This window comes from Microtus pennsylvanicus, chromosome X (genome assembly GCF_037038515.1).
Source record: "Microtus pennsylvanicus isolate mMicPen1 chromosome X, mMicPen1.hap1, whole genome shotgun sequence".
Lineage (NCBI taxonomy): Eukaryota > Metazoa > Chordata > Mammalia > Rodentia > Cricetidae > Microtus > Microtus pennsylvanicus.
The window spans coordinates 31,994,272-32,017,247 of NC_134601.1; the positions used below are offsets into that span (position 1 = coordinate 31,994,272).

A 22,976-nucleotide genomic window follows, 5' to 3' on the forward strand; every position below is an offset into this window, starting at 1 on the left:
TGATTGGCCATACTAATGTCTTTGTCTGTTATAAACTTAAATTAACAAAAGAAATCCTTCCTAGATATAAAACTGAGAGCAAATAAAAGTGTCTACACTGGCATTTAAATTTTAATGGTAAACATGGATGTGCTTATGTATCCAAAGTGTTACCTATTCAGACCAGGAACAATAATACACTTAAAACATGAATTATGGACAAATAAGACAGGATAACAGCGGAATATTTATAATAACAAATTCTTTGTATTTGCCATGTGAAATGTCTGTTATACAATGGACGGTTTTGTTTGCTGATGTTATCTGGATAATTTTATCTGAATATTATTCTGAACACTTATAGAATATATTATATGTGAAGGAAATGCATGCTATATTGAAAAGTACTTTCTTTTATTTCTACACATGGAAATTGTTTCTCTATCATAGATAAAATAGGTTTAGGAAATTAAAATTGGAAAATAATATCCATGCTCTACTTTTTTTTCAGTGTGATGTATAATTTTAAGAAAATTCTTGTTTGGCTTTTCGAGACATGGTTTCTCTGTAGCTTTGGGGCCTGATCTTGTGGCACATGCCTTCCTGTCTCTGTGTTAATTTAGTTTGGTTTTCTTTCACAAATGGTTTTAAGAGATGAAGGTAAACCCAATATGCTTATCATGATTATAAACATATCTTTGTTAAACCTTTTGTCTATTTATCATTTTAGTGTCTCTGAGCAGCCTCTTTTCGAAGAAGTTCAGCAGCCCATGGACATCAGACAGAGGAGTTCCCTAAATCCTCAGAATTTCCAAGCAGCATCAGGTGATTCGAAATTCAAAGTTAGAACAGTCAAATACATAGAACAAATATATAACAGCATATAGTTCAGAACTAAAGAATTTCCAGAAAGAATGAATGAAAAATATTAAGGAGGCCAAGTAGTATTTAAGATAAACAGTTGATTTGATTTGGTATTTGAGTGATTAGTGGTGACCTCTGAGAAATGGAAAGTGATAATTTCCTTTAGTTCCTATACAACATGAGACCATATGTTAAAGAACTTGAGGACTATTCTCCATCTACCCAACATCTATTAGGCTGCATTTACAATATGAGCAGAATAATTGTGAGAAGAAGTTTTATTTGTCATTTTATCTCACCTCTTCAAAATATGATATACACAGTATCACATAAATATTTCTTAAATACCACAAACCAATGGCTTTATTTAAAATACACAAAATTAATTGATCAAATAATAACAGGAGTGCTTATCAAAATTTGGTATCAATTTCAGTCAAGTATTTTATTAGTGATGTGCATTTAATGGACTTTAGATTTATTATACCTTTTTAGGCATTAGGAAAAATCAAAAAATTGTCATAAACTTAGGCATTAGGTCATAAATCGGCATTTTCCAGTTTTAAGCATGCAAGATCTGTTTAGTTAGAGGACATTTTCTGACCAAGCCCTGACATTATTTATAAAAATGTAGAATACAGATCTGTGATAATGTTTATATCATAAGGGATATAGAAAATCAAACATTCAAATTTCTGAATTTTAAACCCTTAGGAGACCTTAGGAGAGTACTATGATGAAAGAATTCTTTTCATACTGCAGCCTCACATAAAAATGATGTTTTGAAAAGATAAGGCAAAATATTAGGAATGTTTTCCTTGCAATATTTTCCTTCTGGTTTGGTCACGTATAAATTTGCTAATACATGGCAAACACATCAGTTTTAGAGTTCACTCACTTGCCTTTCTGAAATAAACTAATCCCTAAACATTGATAGGAGAAAGAAGAAGTACTGTCTCTGCTGAGAAGCGCTAACCCTTTCAGGGCTGAGCCTCTGTTACGTGTATGCCACAGAGCATCTTACATTGCCAGCAGATTAGGACATATGTAGATGTGCAGAGAAGTCATCAGCCGCTGAGACTGCACAGTCGCTCTCCTTCCACTTGAAAAGACTTGAAAGAATTGCTTCCTGAAAAACAATAAGTAGCAAGGTTCCAGCACAAGAAGGCAAGAATGCAGATTCTGGGATATGGTATATAACATTCTCAAAAGACAGCAGCACAGCAAATGCAGGGTTTTTAATTGTAATGTCTAGATTTAGACTATCTATAGTTAGTGTGCAGACAAAAGGCCAGTAGTATTTATACTTAATACCCCTAGAAATAAACATGGAGCCAGTATTCCAGTAGGACACCTTTTTATAATAAATATGTTCATTTATACTCTACTGAGTTCTAGGCCTATTATGTATTCTCACTGAATTTTTATGCAACTTGTTATATATCATATCACAGTTTTCAAAACCTATACTGTTATACTGAAAGAATTTGTATTTTAAATAGAATTATTATCATAATGGAATTGTGCTGCCCAATGTGTCTGTAAACAGCCACACCACTTGTGATTATTAAAATGAAAACTAAAAGAAAAATTAAGTAAACATTTACAAAGCCTATTTCTTAGGTGTACTGGCCACATTTTAAATGCTCTGAAGCTACCCTGGTGGTCCAGTGGTTAATACTCAGTACTCCCAAATGTTCATTTCCAAACAGACACAGAATATTTCCTTCACTGCAGAAAGTTGTCTCACAAATTACTCTAAAGTTTCCAAATCTATGATACAAAGCTCAGTTTTATAAATTTTTATTATCCCAATCTTCATCTTTATTGAAATATTTGGCTATTCATAACTTGGTTAAAACTTGGGAGGTTGGTAGATTTCTCAAGTGTGCGCTAAATACTGAAGACAAAAATGCCTTGTAGGTCTGCAGCATGAACAAAACCTGAGCCTACTAGTACCCTTGGAAGTGGAACTCAGGACCACAACCACAATAGGTGTTTCTAATGTAACAGAGTTTGTTTGATAAATTAAGAAGTACAACTGAGCTCAGAACCAGAAATCACTGAAAATTAAGCCACTGGCAGATACTAACCAAATAACAGAGAAGTAAAATACAGAAATTGCTTACTTCTTAGAGTGATGTACTTGCCGTTTTTGACATGGTATGATCTATTGACAGTCTATGATTGGCTTAAGCTTGCTTGTTTCTTTGTTTATTACTGTCATAATGATTTTAATATTAACTGATAATTTCAAAATAGAATGACAAAGGCTGAAAGAAAAACAATAAGGTTTTGAACTGATCCACTACACAAACCGAAGCAGTTGTGAAATCACTGTTGTTATTAATGTAATTTTTGGCATTCCATAGAGTCATCTTCTGAGGAGGACAGTCCTGTGACTAGGAGGAAGTCCCAGTCATCGCCGCCTTATTCTACTATTGATCAGAAGTTACTGATTGATATCCATGTAGGTTTATCTCATGATGCATTTATATCTACTTTTAAGATCATTTTGGTTTGTCCTATTCTTTCTGACATTAAAAGATAAAGGGTAGGCATGGACAGATGGTTCATCACTTGTTCCTGTCCCAGAAGACGAGGGTCTGCTTTTCACAATGACTATGGTGACTCATAATCATCTGCAATTCCAGCTCCATATTTAACACCTTATTCTGATCTTTGCATACACCAGGCACACACAATGCACACAAATATGCATACAGGAAACCACTTATACCATAAAATATTTTTAAATGGAGAAGTAAAAGAGTTTAAATGTGTTTTATTAGCCTTTATTTAAAAAGATTACATTGTTGGGGAAGTATTCCAAATAGAAAATTCTAAATTTAAAATTGAAATGGGAAAAAGCACTTATCTGATCAAACAATGTTGTATTTTCACATTTTTGTCAGGGTATGTGGAAGAGATGTGTTAAGGATTTAATCTAATGGTAGAATGCTTGCCTAGCATACTCAAGTTTCTAGGTTCAATCCCAGTACCACACAAATTACAAATAGAATATATAGGAAAGAATACTGACAAACAGATATTTCTAGAAATTAAGTTACGATCAAGAGGTATAAGTTACATTTTAACTGTTGTTTAATAGTGTTCCATACGTAATGAAAGAAAATATTAATGAAACTAGTATCTTTTGATTGTATAAGTAAAAGATCACCCTAAACTTTTGTAATTTGCTTTCAGATCATATTGTTTTATGTTCACAATATCCATACTTTTTTATATACACGTTTATGCCTAACATAAAAATTACATTTGTATTCATTTGCTTTTTGGAGGCATTTGAAATAATTTAAGATAATATATGGCATATATGAACAAACCTGGAAAAATAATGTATCTATTTCAAGAGCGATACTTTAATCTCAGTGTTAGAATAAAACAAAAGGAAAAAACAGACTTTGTAGAGAGCATACTATCTGGCATCAAGTGCAAATGTCTACTGCTCAGCAGGCAAGTAGGGTTAATAAAAGAGTGAGTAAATTTGCTATTTGCTGTGTGATCTACAAAGTCCACAACTAATTACTAATGTTTGGATTTGGGCAACTCATCTTCACTAAAATATTTGCTCTCTATATTGGCTGGACATCTTTGTTTCAGTAAGAATATGATTTTAACATGTTTTGAAATGTTGTCATTTTGGAAACTTCCAATAGCTAAAGAAAATAAGAAGCTATTAGAGACTACCTTAACCTTTCTTGTGCACACAGGTTCCAGATGGATTTAAAGTGGGAAAAATATCACCCCCTGTATACTTGACAAATGAATGGGTAGGCCATAATGCACTCTCTGAAATCTTCTGGGATGATTGGCCAATTCCTGCACCTGTCACTCAGCAACCTGAAGAAGATGGTGATTATGTTGAACTCTATGATGCTGGTGCTAATACTGATGAGGAAGCTTCTTACGATGCTTATGAAGATAACTATGACCATGTCAATGGCCATGATGACTTGAATAACCAGACTGATCAGGCAAATGTCTATGAAGTCCGTGGTGATGGTGACTATGATGATGAGTCTCTTCGTGGCATAGATGATAATCTTGGTGCTGCTACTAATGGGCCAAGGTTGGTTTTTCTCTGTTATTATACTAGATGCTTATGAGTTCAGAACTATTGACATATTTGGTTTATTTTTAAATGTAAAATAACATTATGAGAGTTAATGAACTGTACTTTCATATTGGTTATATGTTCAGTATTGTGATTTAAATTTTTCTAATGTAGAACATATAATTCTGAATTATGTATATACAATTTAAATTCAGTTAATTTTTAGTTTCTTTATAACTGGGATTGTCCGAGTGTTTCTCTTCAAATCAATGCCATTGAATCTTCTTTTGCTTTAAAATCACAATGAGAAATGAGGTAAAAGATGAAGGATTCTACTACTGTTTGAAAGATTGGCTAAGCATTTCCCAGAGAGTAGAGATGATTTTGTCCTGTATATGATCAACTTGGTATGATATTTATTAGTTTAATTGCAGAAGTTACCAAAAGATCTTTTGAATTTTTCTCCCAAATAGAAAAACTATAAAGAATTCCATTTTCATACTGATTTTAATTTATAATCTTCATAGGGACACAGGTTTAATATTGTCTCCATGTAAAATGAAGGATTGAGCATTTTTAGAACTTAACATTTATAAACCCTGATTATGTGATTCTCTTACTCTAACATATGAAGCCTATATCAGTTGAACACTCTGGTGAGAGTATTGACCAAAGGTCTATAGCAGAGCTGTTTGTATACATGTAAATAAATGAAAACATATGTTAAAAGCAACAGAATACTGAAAAATATTATAATATCACTATGGGTTTTATCATTAACATGACTGGAATTTTTACTCAGTTATTTAAGAAAAATGAGTATTTTCTGCACTAAACAGTCGTGTCTACCACATGATGATGAAGACTTAAGAGTGGCTATCATGTTAATTCAGTATTTAATACTGGAAAAGCATTGAGGAAATTTTCACATGTATATAAAACAAAAGCATTAATAAAAAGCAAAAATATTCCTGAGCATAACCTATATGGGTGTGTATATGTGTAAAATCTGATTTCTGGCTTTGATTTGTGATATATTGAACGGTCTTCTTTCCCGAATTTGTTCTTGCTAACAGGGAGAGCTATCGCAGAGAAGGAATACTCAAGCATGGTGGCAGAGGTGGAAGGAATGGAGAGTGGGGGGCTTTCGGAGCCTATGGAAACGACGGAGCCCGAAAGTATCGTAGAAACCCTGCTGCTGAAGCCAGTGCAGCCTTTAGAAGCCAAGATGGACGTGGAGCCAATAGAGGTGCCAGATACAGAGGAATCAATGGAAACAGGGAAGAGAATGGAGCATATGGATACTGTGCAGAAGAAACTCACTCACAGGAAGATGGTGCAGGACTGGATCAACATATATTTCAGGAGTTTGAACGTGAGCAGGAGGTAATGAAGCATTTGAATGTATATCAGCACATAACATGTAACATTTCAGCTATTCACAATGATTGTATTTTTGTATTCCAAATCCTGAAATAACTTAAATATATAATTAAATTATAAGTGCATGGGATCTTCACTACATACAATTTGACGGTTCTTATATACTTCAGGGAAAAAAAATCCCTGATTTATTTGGTCATTTTAAGTTAGATCATACATATGGAGAAGTATTTCAAGGTACTGGTCATACTATTTATAGCTGTAGAAAACATACTAAAAATTTCCAAGTAAAGCATTCATATAGCTAGCGTTTTAGACATACACAATATTGTGCAACCATTAGCATTTTGTATTTATTTGTATTTTATAGCACATAAAGTGATGAATTTCATTACAGCATTTTCACACATACTTTGATCTTGTTGGTCCTCCTCTTCCTTCCATTCCCTTGCCCCCTCAACTGTACCTTTTCCTTCCTTTCAAGTCTACGTCACATGGATTCTGTTGATCCATTTTTCCCATTACTCTTCCTTAAAAGTCTTTCTCCCTTTTCTTGATAATCTCTTCTAGTTCTCTGCTACACCCCCCCACCCCCCCACACACATATTAAACTCTAGGATCTGTGTGTCTGTCATTAAGAAATGGAAGGATGTTTTTCTCTGAGTAGAATTATATCCCTTACTATAATAATTTCCATAGCCATCCATTATTTTGAAATTTTCATGATTTTATTTTTCTTTGTGGATGAAAAACATTCCATTGTGTATATGTACATATCACATTTTGTTTTACAATTAATCTATTAGACATCTAGGCTGGTAGATTTAATCGTCACAAATAATTAACTCCTAATTCTCCACCCGACCTTCAATATTCAATAACCCCACCAGACAGTTGAAAATTCTTCCACATACTGAATATAGAATTGTCATGCTTGGAGGCTTTTATCCTTGAGTGTCTACTCCATTAATGGAAGTGTGAAATATGTTTACTTAAGGATTGTTATAAGTCTTTTTGTTGTTTTGTTTTCTGTCTTTTGTTTGGTCATTTGAACCACACCCCCACGGTTCTTCTTAGCCATTTTTCTTGTTTTGTTCTGTTCCTGTTTTTTTGTTTTGTATTATTTTATTTTATTTTTGTTTGTTTGCATGTCTGTGTTTTACAATATTAGGACCAGGTTCTAGCTCTGTAGGCTCCTGCTAGCCTAGAACTTGTTATGTAGCCTAGGCTGGCCTAAGACTCATGGCAACAGTTTTGCATGTGCCAGGAATATATGTATGTACCACCAGAATTGGCGCTGTAGTTATCGTAAACTAAGCCCCCAGGGTGTGCTTTTTTTCAAAGTAGTTTTATTGGTGTATGCATGTAGGGTTTAGATATTCCTTTTAAACCTTAGATCCCCTGTTTACCAGCTCCCCGATCCTATATCTTCTTATAGGAGTCAGATGGTGGAACTGAGACCTCAGATTCAATTGCCTTGGATATCACATCCCTTGCACTTGATGGTGAGAATCCCAATGACACAGCCGGGTCATCAGGAACACTGGGTTTCCCTGTTATCCACTCATCTCCCGGAGGGTCTGCTTCTGCCTCTGATATCGACACTGCGAGCGCCAACTGTGAGTATTTCTGGTGCAATCTTTCCATGATGCATGCTTCCACTTGCTCATACAGTAGTTCGTGGTGTGTGATAAATCAAAGAAGTTGAATATTCATATGGTATAAAATGCGGTTGATGAATGCTGGCAAGATGCATCGGAAGGTAAAAATATTGCTACCAAGCCTAACGAGTTAAGTTTGATTCCCCTAGACCCATTTGGTAGAAGGAGAAAACCAACCACAACATATGTGCCTAAATAAGTAATTAATATATAAGTTTTTCTTTTTAATTCCTCCTCAGTAAAATCTTTTCTTTTTCCTTAGATTTTTGGGAGTCTCGTGTAACTGGGATGACATTGAGTTCCTTCTCTAGCTGCTGCTGTCACTGACTTCCTCATCTTCCTGGGATCCCAGACACTTGCTATTACACCCAGCTCTCACTGACTCTTTATGATGATTAGATTTGACCTGCAATTGAGAAATTGAGTCCCTTATTCAATTATTGCTTTTACACTATAATCAAAGCCACAAATCACATCCATACTTGGCAATTTATTTTAACCAGTATGATTTGTATTTTCTAATGAGCTAAAAATTTACTAACTCTTACATAGAAGATGAAATACAATAAGGAAACCAAACTTTGAGGGTCATCTCCATTATGAAAATACTTGGCACATTAAGTATATAGATCAGTGATTTGTCTCAATGCCTTTCCCTTTGCAGTACATGCTGGGTTTGTTGAGGTGCCTGAAAACCCCCCTCACCTACCATTTGAAGTAAATATTAACCCACTCTGTATCTTCCCAGCATATAACAAACCACTAATCCATGTGTACGAAAAGGAGTTTACGTCTGAGATCTGCTGTGGTTCTTTGTGGGGTGAGTTTGAGTTCTTGATACTGAGTTTTGTTTTTGTTCTGTTTTAAATCCATGTTCATGTCGAAAACTTGGGAAGGTTGTAGAAGTAAAACATTTTACCATTGCCAATCAATTAAAATGAATTCATAGTAATTGGTTCAGGACTGATTTGGCCTGTTGAATTAATGTCTTGCCCATTTTATGCTTTTTAACTTGAGTTAACTAGAGTAAAATACAAAATTAGACTTCACTATGATTATTTGAAAATTTGAGTTTAATATTTTCTAAGTTTGTATATACTTATTACAAGAAAGGTTTCTTTAGGATCTTGCAATTTTTAAGTGAGAAGGTTGTATAAGTTTTCTCTATAAATGTTAAATTTGACATACTTTTTCAACTCTTTGTTTCAGAATATTAATGATCATAGCGGCAGATCTGAGATTATATATAGGTTGTCCCAAGCAAGTCTACACAGTACAGTACTATAAAATAACTTAACACAACCAGGGTCCAAAGTAAACACCCACTTCTAACTTAACACTTAATAGATTTTAACCCATATATGATTGAAGATGAGTTTTAAAGAAAAATACAGGGGACAGAGTCCTTAGAAGAAAATGGTCATCCTCAATGATTTTCTAATTTAGTGGCTCAGATAATAATGCATGATGTGATGTAGTTGATGTCTAAGAACCAAAATTAACTGTGTATGTATAGATATATATATACACTAAATTTGCTTAAAGATAATATTCAGAAGGTCTAATTGATTCTGGAAATGTATGTGACAAATAATAAGATAGTGCTATGTATATATAATATTCTGTATGTCCGATGGCACACTAGACAGCAGGCAATAGAATATTGCTAGTATGTATAGAGAGCTATCTGCTCATTTTAATGAAACATACCTGCGAGGAGTGTACATAGCTAAATAGTATGATGTTAACAAGGCTAATATTAGCCCGAAATGATAAAAGTCATGTTTGCATGGATTAGCAAACTGCAATAAAAAAGAAAAGTAATTGTACATACATATTTACTTGAATCTATAGGTAAAGGTTAAGAGGTGTGGAATACACACATACATAGTAGAGTATTATTCAGTTGTGAAAAAGATTCGAAACATGTTTGTAGAAAAGTAGGTTATAACTGGATATTGAAATAAGCCACATGTATAAAGACAAACATCACATTTCCCCTTATTTGTAAAATGTTTTATTTTTCTTAAGGTCCTAAAAGTTGAATGGAGACAGGGAAATGGAATAGGATGCAGAGGGAGTGAGAAGGAAATATAAGGGAGGGTGATGTGGGTGATTTTGATTAAATTATGTAATAGATAAGCATAAAAACATCATAGTGAAAACCCTTTCTATAGAATTAATACACACTCATAAAAATAATCAGCTAATGCAGCACTTTTCTGTGTCTGAACAGGAGTCAATTTGTTGCTGGGCACCCGATCTAATCTGTACCTGATGGACAGAAGTGGAAAGGCAGACATCATTAAACTTATAAAGCGCAGACCATTCCGCCAGATCCAAGTCGTGGAGTCACTCAATTTGCTGATTACCATCTCTGGTTTGTTTAAGTCCTCAAATTAACCGAGTAATTATGCAGAGTAATTGAACTGCAAACTAGGTTAAAGGCTTTCTTAGGTGAAAGTGCTCATAGGAAATCACTTTAAATATAACCTTTAATTGGGACAGCAGAATCTCCTACTTGTGTTTTCTTATCCATTCACACTTTAAACAAAATCCCTTTGATGTTGATGCACTTAACCTTGGTTGGAGATCAAGAAAACTATGTTTGCATCCGTGAGTAATCTCACGTACAAGGGACTACACTAATAGCCACCACCTAGCTTTTGATGTGTCCAAAACACAAATAGATAAATTATTGGGTAGAAGAAAGAATAGTCCCTGTCTCCACGTAATATTACAAGGGCAACCAGACAAGATTATCTACACCTTTCCCAAACAGCAGTTGATTTTCATAATCTTTTATAATTTTCATAATAAGAGCCTGACTCTGAAAAAGCAAGTAAGCTGGTGTTAAATTAATTGTGACTACTAAATGAATTAAAACAAGACTGCTCCTAGGTATGGTCGAGGAGGTTTACTGTAGATGGAAGGGAGAACATAGCCAGAGGCATCTGGGAGAGTCCAGAGTGGACATGACAGACTGAATAAGAATATGAGAGAGAGGGGAGCCTGGAGTGGCAGCCAAGAGTTCAAAAGGCAAAAGAATAAAAGGACTGGTGTAGCCAAAATGGCTGGGACATACATGGAAGAGAGTGTATAATATAAGAGGACATATATATGGGAAAAAGACAGCCCAGCCCCTGAGCTGAAAGCTTCTGGGTGGGGGACAGGATATGCCAACCAGCAGGTTCCTGTAACCCATAGGGACTGTGGGACGCTGGGAGAACCTGGCAGCCAGTGTCTGCTTTGATATGTTAATAAGTACCTTAGTTAAGCCGCTTGTCTTGGGTTTGAGAGCTAACAGTAAACAAGAATTAGTATCAGAAAATCAAAAGACAACTAATGAATCAATGGAAATGGTTAACATAAGATTCAGCCACCAACTAAAACCATACCAACCACTGATATTTATATGAATTTTTGTACTTTATAACATATAAGATATATGTGGAATATATATTAGCAAATTTTCATGTGATTGGATTTGATTCATTTTGCTTCAAGGTTTGATTAAAGGCAAAACTTTTTAGAGATAAACTCAGTTATCATAATATTTTAATCATATTTCATGACCAATCATTTGCAATAATTTCAGGTACACAGAAGCAACATTTAGTTTTGAAAACATCTGGATAGCTTAGAGATTATGCACATCTGGACAAGAGATTTTTTTTTCATCTGATTTTCTCAAACCCAGACATACCTCTTTAGATTCCTTAAACTTAACCCAGATGTAATTGGGTTTACCCAAATGTTTGTTACTAGGTTTTAAAACTAAGGCCTTGTGCATGGTAAGCAAGCATCCTCAGCCTACAAATTATTTTGTGTCAAATACTATAAAAAAATTATCGTCAGATGAGGATCCCCAAAAGTCTACCCTGAAAGAAGTTATAAGGATGCAATGTGAAGTTATCAGTAGTTTATTCTACCAATTGAGTATAAAATGCCTACAAGTGTGATTTTCTGAACCCTAACACTTATTTAAAATTCCCCTCTAAAAACACAGTAAAATTAATCACTTTAAAATTTTGCTGCTAGGTTGAGCATAGAGGCACACACTTTTAATCTCAGCACTCAGGAGATAGAGGAAAGTGAATATCCAAGTTTGAAGTCAGCCTGTTCTCAAAGATTCTTATTATTGGGACTTTTATAACAATATTAAAAATGACTAAAAAGCCAGGCAGTGGTGGCACATGCCTTTAATTCCAGCACTTGGGAGGCAGAGGCAAGTAGATTTCTGTGAGTCTGAGGCAAGGTTGTTCTACAGAGTGAGTTCCAGAACAGCCAGGGCTGTTACAGAGAGAGAGAGAGAGAGAGAGAGAGAGAGAGAGAGAGAGAGAGAATAAATAAGACTTCAAAAAAGAATACAGTCATATAAATTCTTTAGTGTTTAAATAAATTTTGTAATGAGGAAATTACAATTAAAGACTATTTCAAAAATTGTCTTAACGGGTTATATTTATGTATTTATGAATATCCATGTGTATATATATAGCAATTAAGAGAGGGCATAGATTTTAAAGAAAGAAGGGAGTGTTATAAGGGACAGCTTGGAAGGAGAAAATGATGTAATTATATTATAATCTCAAAAACTAAAAGAAATAATTCAAACATTGTCTCAAAGAGGCTGAATTTAGGCTGGTGGTTGCCAGTGGCTGGACTGAATGGAAAGAGGGAAGGAAGGCAATAGAAAGCAATAGGTACATGTTAAGTAAAATTTAAATAAGAGTACCACATTTTGTTGTTCTATGGTAAAACAGGTGAATGTATGAAAAATAACAGATTATGTATCTCAAAATAGAGAAAAGGAAAGTGAATGTAGTCACCATAAATAAATTTTTTAAATTAATGGATATGCTTATTTTCCTAGTCTACATGAATACCACATTATACATCATAAATTATAAAAATAAGCCTTAAAAGACAAAATTTTTTTAGATAAAAGAATTGAAGAAACAAATAATAAATGTGTCTGATTCATTTATAAACATGCTAGGGTGACAAAACTCTAGAAGATCCATTTCCTGGTTCCAAATGCCCAAACAGTCAGCATTCAGACATCTCATCCATACATACGGGGACCACCACTAGGACTGAAAACTTCTGGGGAGCTATGACTTAGGAAAGTCCAAACAAATAGTCATTGGGTTGGCATCCTAGAGACAGTCTTAACCTATGCTAGCAGAGTATTTTAGGTCCACTTCAGATAGGCATAGAGGCAGACAGTTGAACCCAACTGTCTTTTGGAATTGAGACAGAAGATACGAGTATCATGTTAGCTTTTAAAGGTGACTTAATTTAATGAATAATTGGTTGAAACAGGCTTACACCCTGCTTCTTTGAATTTTGAATGAGAGAGAGAGAGAGGGAGGGGGAGAGAGAGAGAGAGAGAGAGAGAGAGAGAGAGAGAGAGAGAGAGAGAGAGAGAGAGAGATTTGAAATACCATCATGTTTTCTTACCAGGTCGCAAGAATAGACTTCGCGTGTATCATTTGACTTGGCTGAGGAACAAGATTCTGAATAATGATCCGGAAAGTAAGAGAAGACAGAAGGAAATGCTGAAGACAGAGGAAGCTTGTAAATCTATTGATAAGTTGACTGGCTGTGAACACTTCAGTGTCCGTACGTCCATTTCACATTTAATATTGTTATATAGTTTATGCTTCCATTCATGTGGAGAGGTCCATAATTGCAAGAGACAAGGCAAGGAAAGGAAAGGATTTGCAATTTTGAATGAAAATGTGAGCGAATGTCATTGAGGCATCTCCTAGGCCTCTTCTATGTAATCATACCTATTGGCTGGAATCACTCTTGGAGTTCAATTTGGTTTACTTCTTTCTTCCTTTCCTAGTCGCTCTTAATATTTAAAAGTTATATTTTCCTTACTGTAACTACGTTTGATGTATCTTTAGCAACTTACAGAGATGTATATGATATTTTCTTCCCTTTTAATGGAAATAAAATAGGATCCTGTTTAATACTGACCAGGAAACGTCATAGTGGTGTAGGAGGTTCTGAAAGAGTGTTTCTGTGATCTACTGACTGTTGCTCCTAATACTTTATGTTTTATTAGAGAACTTTTTCATATCCTGTGTCTCCTCACAAATATTTCTGTAAAATAGAGTAAGAACCTCTTTTGTCCACAGAATATTGTTCTGAGCTTTCGATGACTATGAAGTAATGTTAGCCCAGTCTATTCCAGTTCTGAAGCAAATCCCCTCTGTTCTCAGTTTCCTTTTACTCTGAAGCCATTGACCCTCAGAGGAGAATTGGTAATGTAGGTGAAGGATTGCTGAAATCACTTTATACAAATTGCAAGAGAATATTTATATCATAACTGACTTTTGTTTGCACATATGTGCACATATAAACATATAGCATTAAATGAAGGGATTTGTGTCTAGAAAACTAAAGGACAAGATAAACTCTTTCTTCTAGCTTTAGATACCACACTGCCCTGCAGTCAAATAACTATGATAGCCCCAAAGGTGAAAGACATTCCAAGATGTTAATTCAGCAGTTTATATTGAACAACTTCCTCTTACTAAACTGGCAATTTTTTAGCACAATGATAGATCTTTATGAGGGTAATCACCTTTGAAATCTGCTTTAGGTGAATGGACAAGTGAAGTCCTTTTTCCTAGCTGAGCCTGTTCTAATCAATAATACTTCTATCCAGGACTACCAAAAATCATTTCTTCCATTAACAGGTAAAATGGTGGGAGAGATAAAATTAAAAAAGAGGAAGGAAATACGATAAAGAGACAGAATATTGGAGAGAATCAGAACAGAAGCAGTATTCTAGCCAAAGAAGAGGGATGTTACATAAACGACCATGTGCTTTGTATAACCTTTACTTTCTCTATCAATAGTGATATTGACATTATTTACTTACTATGAAATGTAGTTTTTAAAAATGGAAAACTCAATAGCCATTACTATGATCTTATTTACATAAAAGTTCAGATTTTAGTCCCCAAAGAGACCAGTATTCCATGAATTCAATGACAGGCATTCAGTATTTCCTGCCTTTTTCCCTTTCCTACTCTATTTTGTTTTTTCAAGACAGGGTTGCTCTGTGTAGCCTTGGCTGTCCTGGAACTTGCTCTGTGTGCCACCATTGCCCAGCCCCTTACCCATGTTTTGTCAAATACTAGAGAAACCTTGATCTTCTTTCCTTCCTTATGTATTTGCCTTATCTCAGAAGCTAATATAAATATATCTGTGTATTATGTGGTCTTCTCTAACAGTTTTCTTTCACTTAGTGTAATGCTCCCAAGGTTCACTTGTATTGTGTCATAATACAACACATGTCAATATTCATTTTTCAAACTCCAGAATATTAATATATTATATAGACATCACTTGTATTTATCAGCGTATCAGTTAGCAGATATTTGTCTGCTTGCTACTTTCAGGCTTATAACAATAATTCTGCTATGGGTATCTATGTGCATCTTTCTTTTTTTCTCTCTTGGATAGTACTCCTAAACTATTTTCAAACTAGATGCAGAATTTCCCATCACCACCACTAATATATAAGGATTGCATTTTCTCCATATCCATTTGAATGTTTATATGTGTCTGTTTCTCCTTACAGTATTAGTCATCCTAAAGCAGAGTTAAAGTAGTTCCTCATAACTCAGTGTACATTTTGTTGGTTAGTAATGCCCTTCCATACTTTTTAATGTATTTATTGACCGTTTGTATATTTTTCTTAAAGTAAGTACTTTGTCTAGTCTTTTTGCTCTGATGCTGAATAGAGTTGTAGAAATTTTTATACATCCTATATACTACTCATTTTTTTTTCTGAGACAAAGTTTCTCTGTAGCTTTGGGGCCTGTCCTGGAACTAGCTTTTGTAGACCAGGCTGGCCTCGAACTCACAGAGATCTGCCTGCCTATGCCTCCCAAGTGCTGGGAATAAAAGTGTGCACCACCACTGCCCAGTTTATACTAGACACTTACCAGATTAGTAATTTGCAAATATTTTTCTTTAGTACCTGGATAGTATATCACTTAAATACAGATAAATACAATCTATGGAAATATGCAGTGATATTAATATTGAATGACAAGAATACAATTCCAGCCAAGTAGCTATTCTAAACATATGCAGTTTTAGCTCTTCAAATTCTCATTTCATTTGTGATAATAAATATAAACACCTGAGTGTTCTTGTTAATTCTGATGTATGACTTTTTGTATGTTGCCATTATAGTTCAGCATGAGGAAACAACATACATTGCAGTTGCTGTGAAGTCATCCATTCACCTTTATGCCTGGGCACCAAAATCCTTTGATGAAAGCACTGCTATTAAAGTGAGTGACCATTTCATTTGCATAATACTGTTTTCTCTAAAGAAGAAATTATAAACAAAATAGTAGTTTGTGATGTAGATTTGGAAATACATACCATTTGGCTACAATTATTGCAATTTGAATATATCATGTCAATAATTATCATTTAACCCCTTTTTAGAAAATCCACAGGCGCCACAGCAAGGGAGAGTTTGAGGGATGTCCCCAACCCTTCCCCTTACAGGACATCCCCACCAGCTCCTCACTCCCATTTCCTGTAGTCAACATGAAGATCTTCACTTCTAGAGGCCAAAACACAGGCTTCAGGTGCCACCTCAATAACTTGAAGCTGGGAAAGTCCCTGTTCTCTCTTAGTGGGGGGTGGGGAGTAGAGGGAAGGTAAGAAGAGATGTGGAGATACTGAGGAAGCCACATTGGAAGGGGGTGATAAAAGCCTGCTCCAGCTATCAGTACAATAGGTGGGTGGGGGAAGCAAGTGGTGTCTTGATTTCTTCTCTGGAGAACTGTTCTGGGACATAGCGGGTAGGCACAGCAGTGTGCTTCACATGTAAAGATTTCACTGCCTTTTATGCATCAGCTGTGGAAGTTAGCCATCTAATGGCCCAAATAATCTGCTGCTGAGGTTTTCCCTTTCCCATAAATTGGGTTCTATTTAAATAGGATACATTTTTACAAAAGGCAAGTAGCTATTTTATCTTGCTGATTATAGGCATCAGAATCACTGGAAGCATTTGTTAAATATTTGGATCTCAGACCCAACTCCAGGCTGAATTAGTGGTTCTGTAGTGGGGCCTGAGAACCTGATTTTTAATAAATGTTCCCTGTGATACTGAACTACTCAGTCCACCTACAGATTTCACAAAGCTCTTGTAGAAACACATCCTGATAGACTTAAAGGTATTCATGAAATACATTTGTATTTTAGATGAGGTTCTATTTTTAGGCCAGAACATCATCTATAGATACACAGATCACGGTAAAACACATATGAATTTTCCTCAAGAACTATTTGCACTGTTTGCACAGTGTCCTCTTTGTAGATAGAATGGCTACTATATAGACAATCAGTCTACCATGACAGCTATAGCATCCTGATCTGATCTGCCTAAACTGGGTCTTGGTTCAGCTGTCAACATTTGGATATGTGTTAATTCTTGGGTGTCTGCTGGCTTGTCAGCGCTACCTGGTATGGAACTGGAAAACAAAGAGATAAGTACCAACAATAAGTCTAGCCAGTTCCTGTCAACTTCTCATTTCCATTTCTGATGCTCACCTCATAACCACATTATTGTGAATCCTGTGATGTGATATGTAAGCTGATCTTGGCAAAGAATCCTGTTTGCCTTTCTGTTTCCTTAGACTATAAAACATAGGAGTCTTTGAGGATAGTCTGTCTACCATAGGTTAACGTGTATGGCCTTTTTCATTCCTTACCAAGTATGCATTGATCAATCAGCAGACTCCGAAGGAGACTACATGTCCTATGAAGCCTATATACGAATATTGGCAAAAATAAAGGCAGCTGATCCAGCGAACCGGTTTAAGAGACCAGATGAGCTCCTTCATTTGCTGAAGCTCAAGGCAAGGAACTTAAGGGCCACTAATGAGAGAACAAGGCCATATGCAGTTCTGAGGGTCATAACAATTTGGTCATTGTAGCTTATAGGAAACCATAGGTTCAGTTACCAGGATCATCAATCAATCAGCCAATCGTAAACAGCCATCTGAGTTTTATAAGCTTGTAAATCTAGCAAAAGAATAGGGAAATCTTTGCCTAGTCAGAATGTCATTTTGGCCTTTGGGCCATGTTTGCTTTTATGTTTTCAGGTGTTTCCAACTCCTGACCTTAAGCCAGTGACAGTTGACCTGGCTGTTGGTTCTGAGAAAACACTGAAGATTTTCTTCAGCTCAGCAAATGGTTACCACAGCATTGATGCAGAATCTGAAGTTATGTCTGATGTGACCTTGCCAAATAATGTAAGATAACACCTTCAGATCCCTTGGACTTACTGTAAACACTTTGAATTTTTCCAGTTATCAGAACTCTCAAAAGTTTAAAGTGTAACTTTCTTTCATTTCTTTTACTTTAAAAGCGATATTTATTTTTACTTCATGTGCATTGATAGTTTGCCTGTATGTACATGTGTTTCTGAGGGTGTAGAGATCTAACAGGTAAGCATATCAGAAAGTGTTGCTACATAAATAAGAATCACTAAAGCTTTCATTTTCCAGGTATTTAAATGCAGTCTGCAGACAGATTTTGTTTGACCATAATGATTTTCTTATTAATGAATACATGTAACCTTTACAATCCAGTTATATTGATTAACCAGATCTGTTCATCTCAAGCCCACACCACCATCTGGTCATTATCAAGTGGAACTCATTGAGGTCTTTCTCCCTTTAATGGTTTTGTGTTCTACATTCTCTATCTGTTTATCTTTCTGCATTTAGACTAATTGGCCCTAGGATACTTTTCAATTGGCTTTAGAATTTCTATACCCTGTAATATACTAATACATTGTGTTAAGAAATCAATAGCAGAATTACATAATTAAGTGTACTCCCCTCTTTATTGCATTTTCTATAGACTATAGCAAATTACTTTAAAATTCATTTATGATATTCATTATATTTGGGAATTTCTGATGAAAAGATTCAGTATTTTTAAAGTAAATGCTCTACAATTTTAACATGTAAATAAAAGTCTAGATCTAACTTGCGAATGGTTGTGAAAACACTCATCATTAATATAAAGAGCTTGACGAGAACATCATATCACACCAAGTGCATCATACAAAATATTTATCGTGGAATTGATGGCTTTCCTTGTTGAAAATTATATTTAAAGGAATGCCTTTACCAGTTGTTGTTGTTTTTTAGTTTTTTTTAATTTTGATTTTCGGTTTTTGTTTGTTTTGATTTTTGCTCTTTTGATTTTTGGTTTTTGGAGACAGGATTTCTCTGTAGTGTTTGGCACCTGTCCTGAACATCACTTTATAGACAGGCTGGCCTCCAACTCATAGAAATCTTCCTGTCTCTGCCTCCTGAGTGCTGGGATTAAAGGTGTGTGCCACCACCGCCGTTCTTTTTCTTCATCTCCTTTAAGATACTGAGCTTGCTGAATCTTAACGTTTCAGCAGCTTATCATTTTGTATAACATTTGTGTGTTTTAAGTCACTCAACTTGTGTGATATCTTGAACATTTTAGGAATATAGCATGTCTCTAATAATGCAATTAAAACAATTACATAAAACAATCAGAACATTGGTGAAGACATCTTTAAAGGCATTTTGGTGAAACTGGCAATCATTAGCTAATGACCCAGTGACTGCCTATATAGACAATTTACACTGTTCGTACTGGGAGAATATTAAACACAACCTCAGTCAAACCCACAAAATAATTTTGAAAAAAATATAACTATATTTAAGTTGTCTCTGTAGCTTCCTGCATCTTATTTATCATCATAACAGATAGCCTTTGTTCAGAAGCCAGTTCAATAAAGAATACGGGAATGTTGGCTTAAGTTAACACTTACTGAAAAGTCCAGCCAGGCATCTTAGTGCACACGTATAATCCCATAACTTTGGAAGTGTAGGCAGGAAGTTTGGCAGTATTATTACTAGCATTAGCTATTTAACAAATTTGAAGCCAACCTGGGATATACTAGTCACTGGTTTGAAAAATAAAATCAATAAAGAGGTTTAAATCTAAATAATGAGCAGGGAAATTATTTGCTTTAGAAAATCAGTTAATTAACTTTAGAAACGAGAATGAAAAAGGAAGAGATTTCACAAATCATTTTTCTGACCTAATTAGGATCCCTCATATATACGCAAACGTATTTTTAGACAAATCCCCTAGTGTCTTGACCCACTAAAATAGAAAGGACTCTAATATAAGGGAGAGGAGGCTGTCTCTAAAAGAGAATGTCCTAAAAATAATATTTTCTCCAAAGTGCTAGTTTACAAAGGCTCTAATGTTACAGGGAAGCCACGCGTGCTGACGAATATGCCATTCCTTCAGCAAGCATCCGAGAAGCAAGGGAATTACCTCAGAGGCTGTCTGGATTCGCAGCACACCCTTTTTATTACAAACAGATTTTCTTGAGACAACCTTATTTCTTGGATTTTCTTTCATTTTTTCTTATCTGGTTTCTGATTCAACTGCTCATGCAAGTGCCCAGGGAACGCATTAAAATTGCGTTTCGCCTCTGGATTCCCATTTTAGTTTTGAGGATTGTTGTTGCTGAGACATGGCCTCAAGCACTTGGCCTGAGTACGCTGGCTTTGGCAAGTATAGTTTCTCATCTTTTCTTTTCCTGTAACTTGCTAATTTGGAAAAACACACTGGCATAATATCTGTGTTCTAAACAAATTTTGTCTTGTTTATGAATCTAAATATTTAGAAATATTTAGTTATCTCTTAGTATTTCCTTATTCTGCCAACCAACACTTCTGAATTTGTATATTGAGCCTATGGTAACATGTGACTTGAATGAGAAGTCTACGTTTTCTTGAATAGGGGACAAATATAATTAAACAAGCCATAACAGTATTAAAAGTTGTCCCTTAAAACATTTTAAACTCAAGTTATTTGAGGGTTATTTTCCCTTTTTTCACGAATTTGCTGATGATCAAGAATTATGTATATGATTTGTTACTTGGCTCACATATTCATTATGAAAATATTGCTTAATTTTGGAAATGAATCTTAAATTCAGAACTGTATTATTTTTCCTATTACAATAAACAATACTTTCGTGGAATTTCACAATATTTCACTGTGTTGGAAGTGCAGCTTTACTTATTTTTTCCAAATTATTATCCTAAGCAAAAGTAGAGAATTAAATCAAAGGCTTCATGACATAATAAAAACCAACTCTTCTCAAATGTTTAGTTTATCTCATTCTGTTGAATTTAGAAACAGAGGTTACCTTCCTTCCTGCACGTTGAACATTTTTTGGTCTTCAATTAAAGGCATAGTTGCTTCAATTAATGTAATAGTGATAAAATTCTGGACACAAAAATCTTTATAAACATAGTACCAATCCCTGGCAATCATTATATCACAGAACATCATCATTTTACCTGATGGCCTGGGAATTGGCGTGATGCTCTCCTTCAATGCTGAAGCTGCCTCTGAGGAAGCAAATGAACAACTCTACAAGAAGATCCTTGATGTGTGGAAAGATATACCATCTTCCGTAGGTATGTACCAATTTTTTTTCTCTCAGATGAGACCAAGAAGTTTGAAGAGTATATAAAATGTATCCTAAATAAGGTTTCCAGAATTTTTTTCCTTAAAGCACTGGTGGATAATTTAATGTCTTGCACATTTAAAAGGGACTCTATTTTGTTTAGTCATCAATGTTCTGTTTATAGAGTAGTATTTATTTAAAATCAGTTATATAAAAAGACAGATACTGCCTAGAATACCTGTTATTTGCCACCCAGGTAGGTGGCAACATGAAAATCCATTTTTTTTCTGACCAGAACACTTTATTTCTCTAAATAGTCTAGGGCTTCTGGTCTGGGAAATTATCATAATCTGATATTCTTCTGTATGTTTCCAATGTTCAGTGGCTAGAGAATAAAATACATACCAATAGTTAAAATGTTAGCATGGGCAAATGGTAGAATGATAAGCTGAATGAATGGCAACTCCCCCGCCCTGTGAGTGTGTGTTTGTGTGTGTGTGTGTTTGAAGAGACAGTGGGTTATACAAAAGAGATGGAAAGGGAAGGGTAAAAAAGCTATTTGTCCAAACAGATAACAGAATCTTCTAAAATGTCTGTACAGTGGGTAGAAAAGTGACACCCACATTATTTTAATTACCAGTTTGAAAGAACTCATTTTTAGACATTTTTTCTATGGGTGATAGTTCTTTGCATTGGATCTGCAAAATCTTTTAATGTTAAGAATTGTCCTGAAAACCTACCCTAATTTCTTAAAACAGGTAAGAATTCACAGAGGGTTTAAAACGATTATAAATGACAGAAACTTAATGCTTATGGTACAAATTGATGAATCTAGGGCAAAAGGAAGTAAAAGCGATGAGTCATGTTATATCTTTTATAGTAATACTTTTAGAAATAATATGTCAAGTAGAAAGTAGTGATGCAGCCTAGGGAAAGAATGCATCCCCAGAACCTCAAAAAGTATATGAACCAGAAATGAAAGTCAGGTAGCCAAGTTCAAATGGGAAACTGAGCATAACCCTAGTATTCAAGCCACTAGGTAATCACAAGAGTAAAAGGGATCTTTAATGTCCACATCATCTCTGGTTCTCAGGCAAGAAAATTTCTAACCTAGATCAAAAAGCTAATTTCGCTAGGTAGAATTTGAAAAACACGTATATGTAAAACAAATTATAGCACTATAAGCCCATGATGTTATTTTTTAGTGCATATTGAGAATATATTACAATATAACACTAATATCAATGAAAGAACTCAGTCTGTTTTCAAACTCCAAACATCTTGCTCTTAACAACTAGCTTAAATCCAAATTGTCCTAAACTAAAATTTACATTTCATTAATCTATAATGTTTTCAATAACAAGGACAAGGATTTTATTCCCAAATATTTGTACAGAAGTTTAAGAATTATAGAAAATTTTACCAAAAATCTCTACTTCAAGATTTCAGAAAACAAACTAGTTTAAGTGGATGTGTGATGATG

At 34.8% G+C, this 22,976-nt stretch overlaps 1 protein-coding gene across 1 annotated transcript in view; it reads left to right on the forward strand.

Moving 5' to 3' along the window:
• The window catches only part of Nrk (Nik related kinase), a 99,613-nt gene that overhangs the window by 68,549 nt on the left and 8,088 nt on the right, over nt 1-22,976 (forward strand). The window contains exons 17-27 of the mRNA XM_075956883.1: nt 710-804; nt 3,216-3,313; nt 4,578-4,936; nt 5,998-6,307; nt 7,743-7,923; nt 8,714-8,785; nt 10,202-10,345; nt 13,432-13,590; nt 16,189-16,289; nt 18,117-18,266; nt 21,368-21,503. Of these exons, the coding sequence (XP_075812998.1) occupies nt 710-804; nt 3,216-3,313; nt 4,578-4,936; nt 5,998-6,307; nt 7,743-7,923; nt 8,714-8,785; nt 10,202-10,345; nt 13,432-13,590; nt 16,189-16,289; nt 18,117-18,266; nt 21,368-21,503 (1,805 nt within the window). The remainder of the gene's footprint in view (nt 1-709; nt 805-3,215; nt 3,314-4,577; nt 4,937-5,997; nt 6,308-7,742; nt 7,924-8,713; nt 8,786-10,201; nt 10,346-13,431; nt 13,591-16,188; nt 16,290-18,116; nt 18,267-21,367; nt 21,504-22,976) is intronic.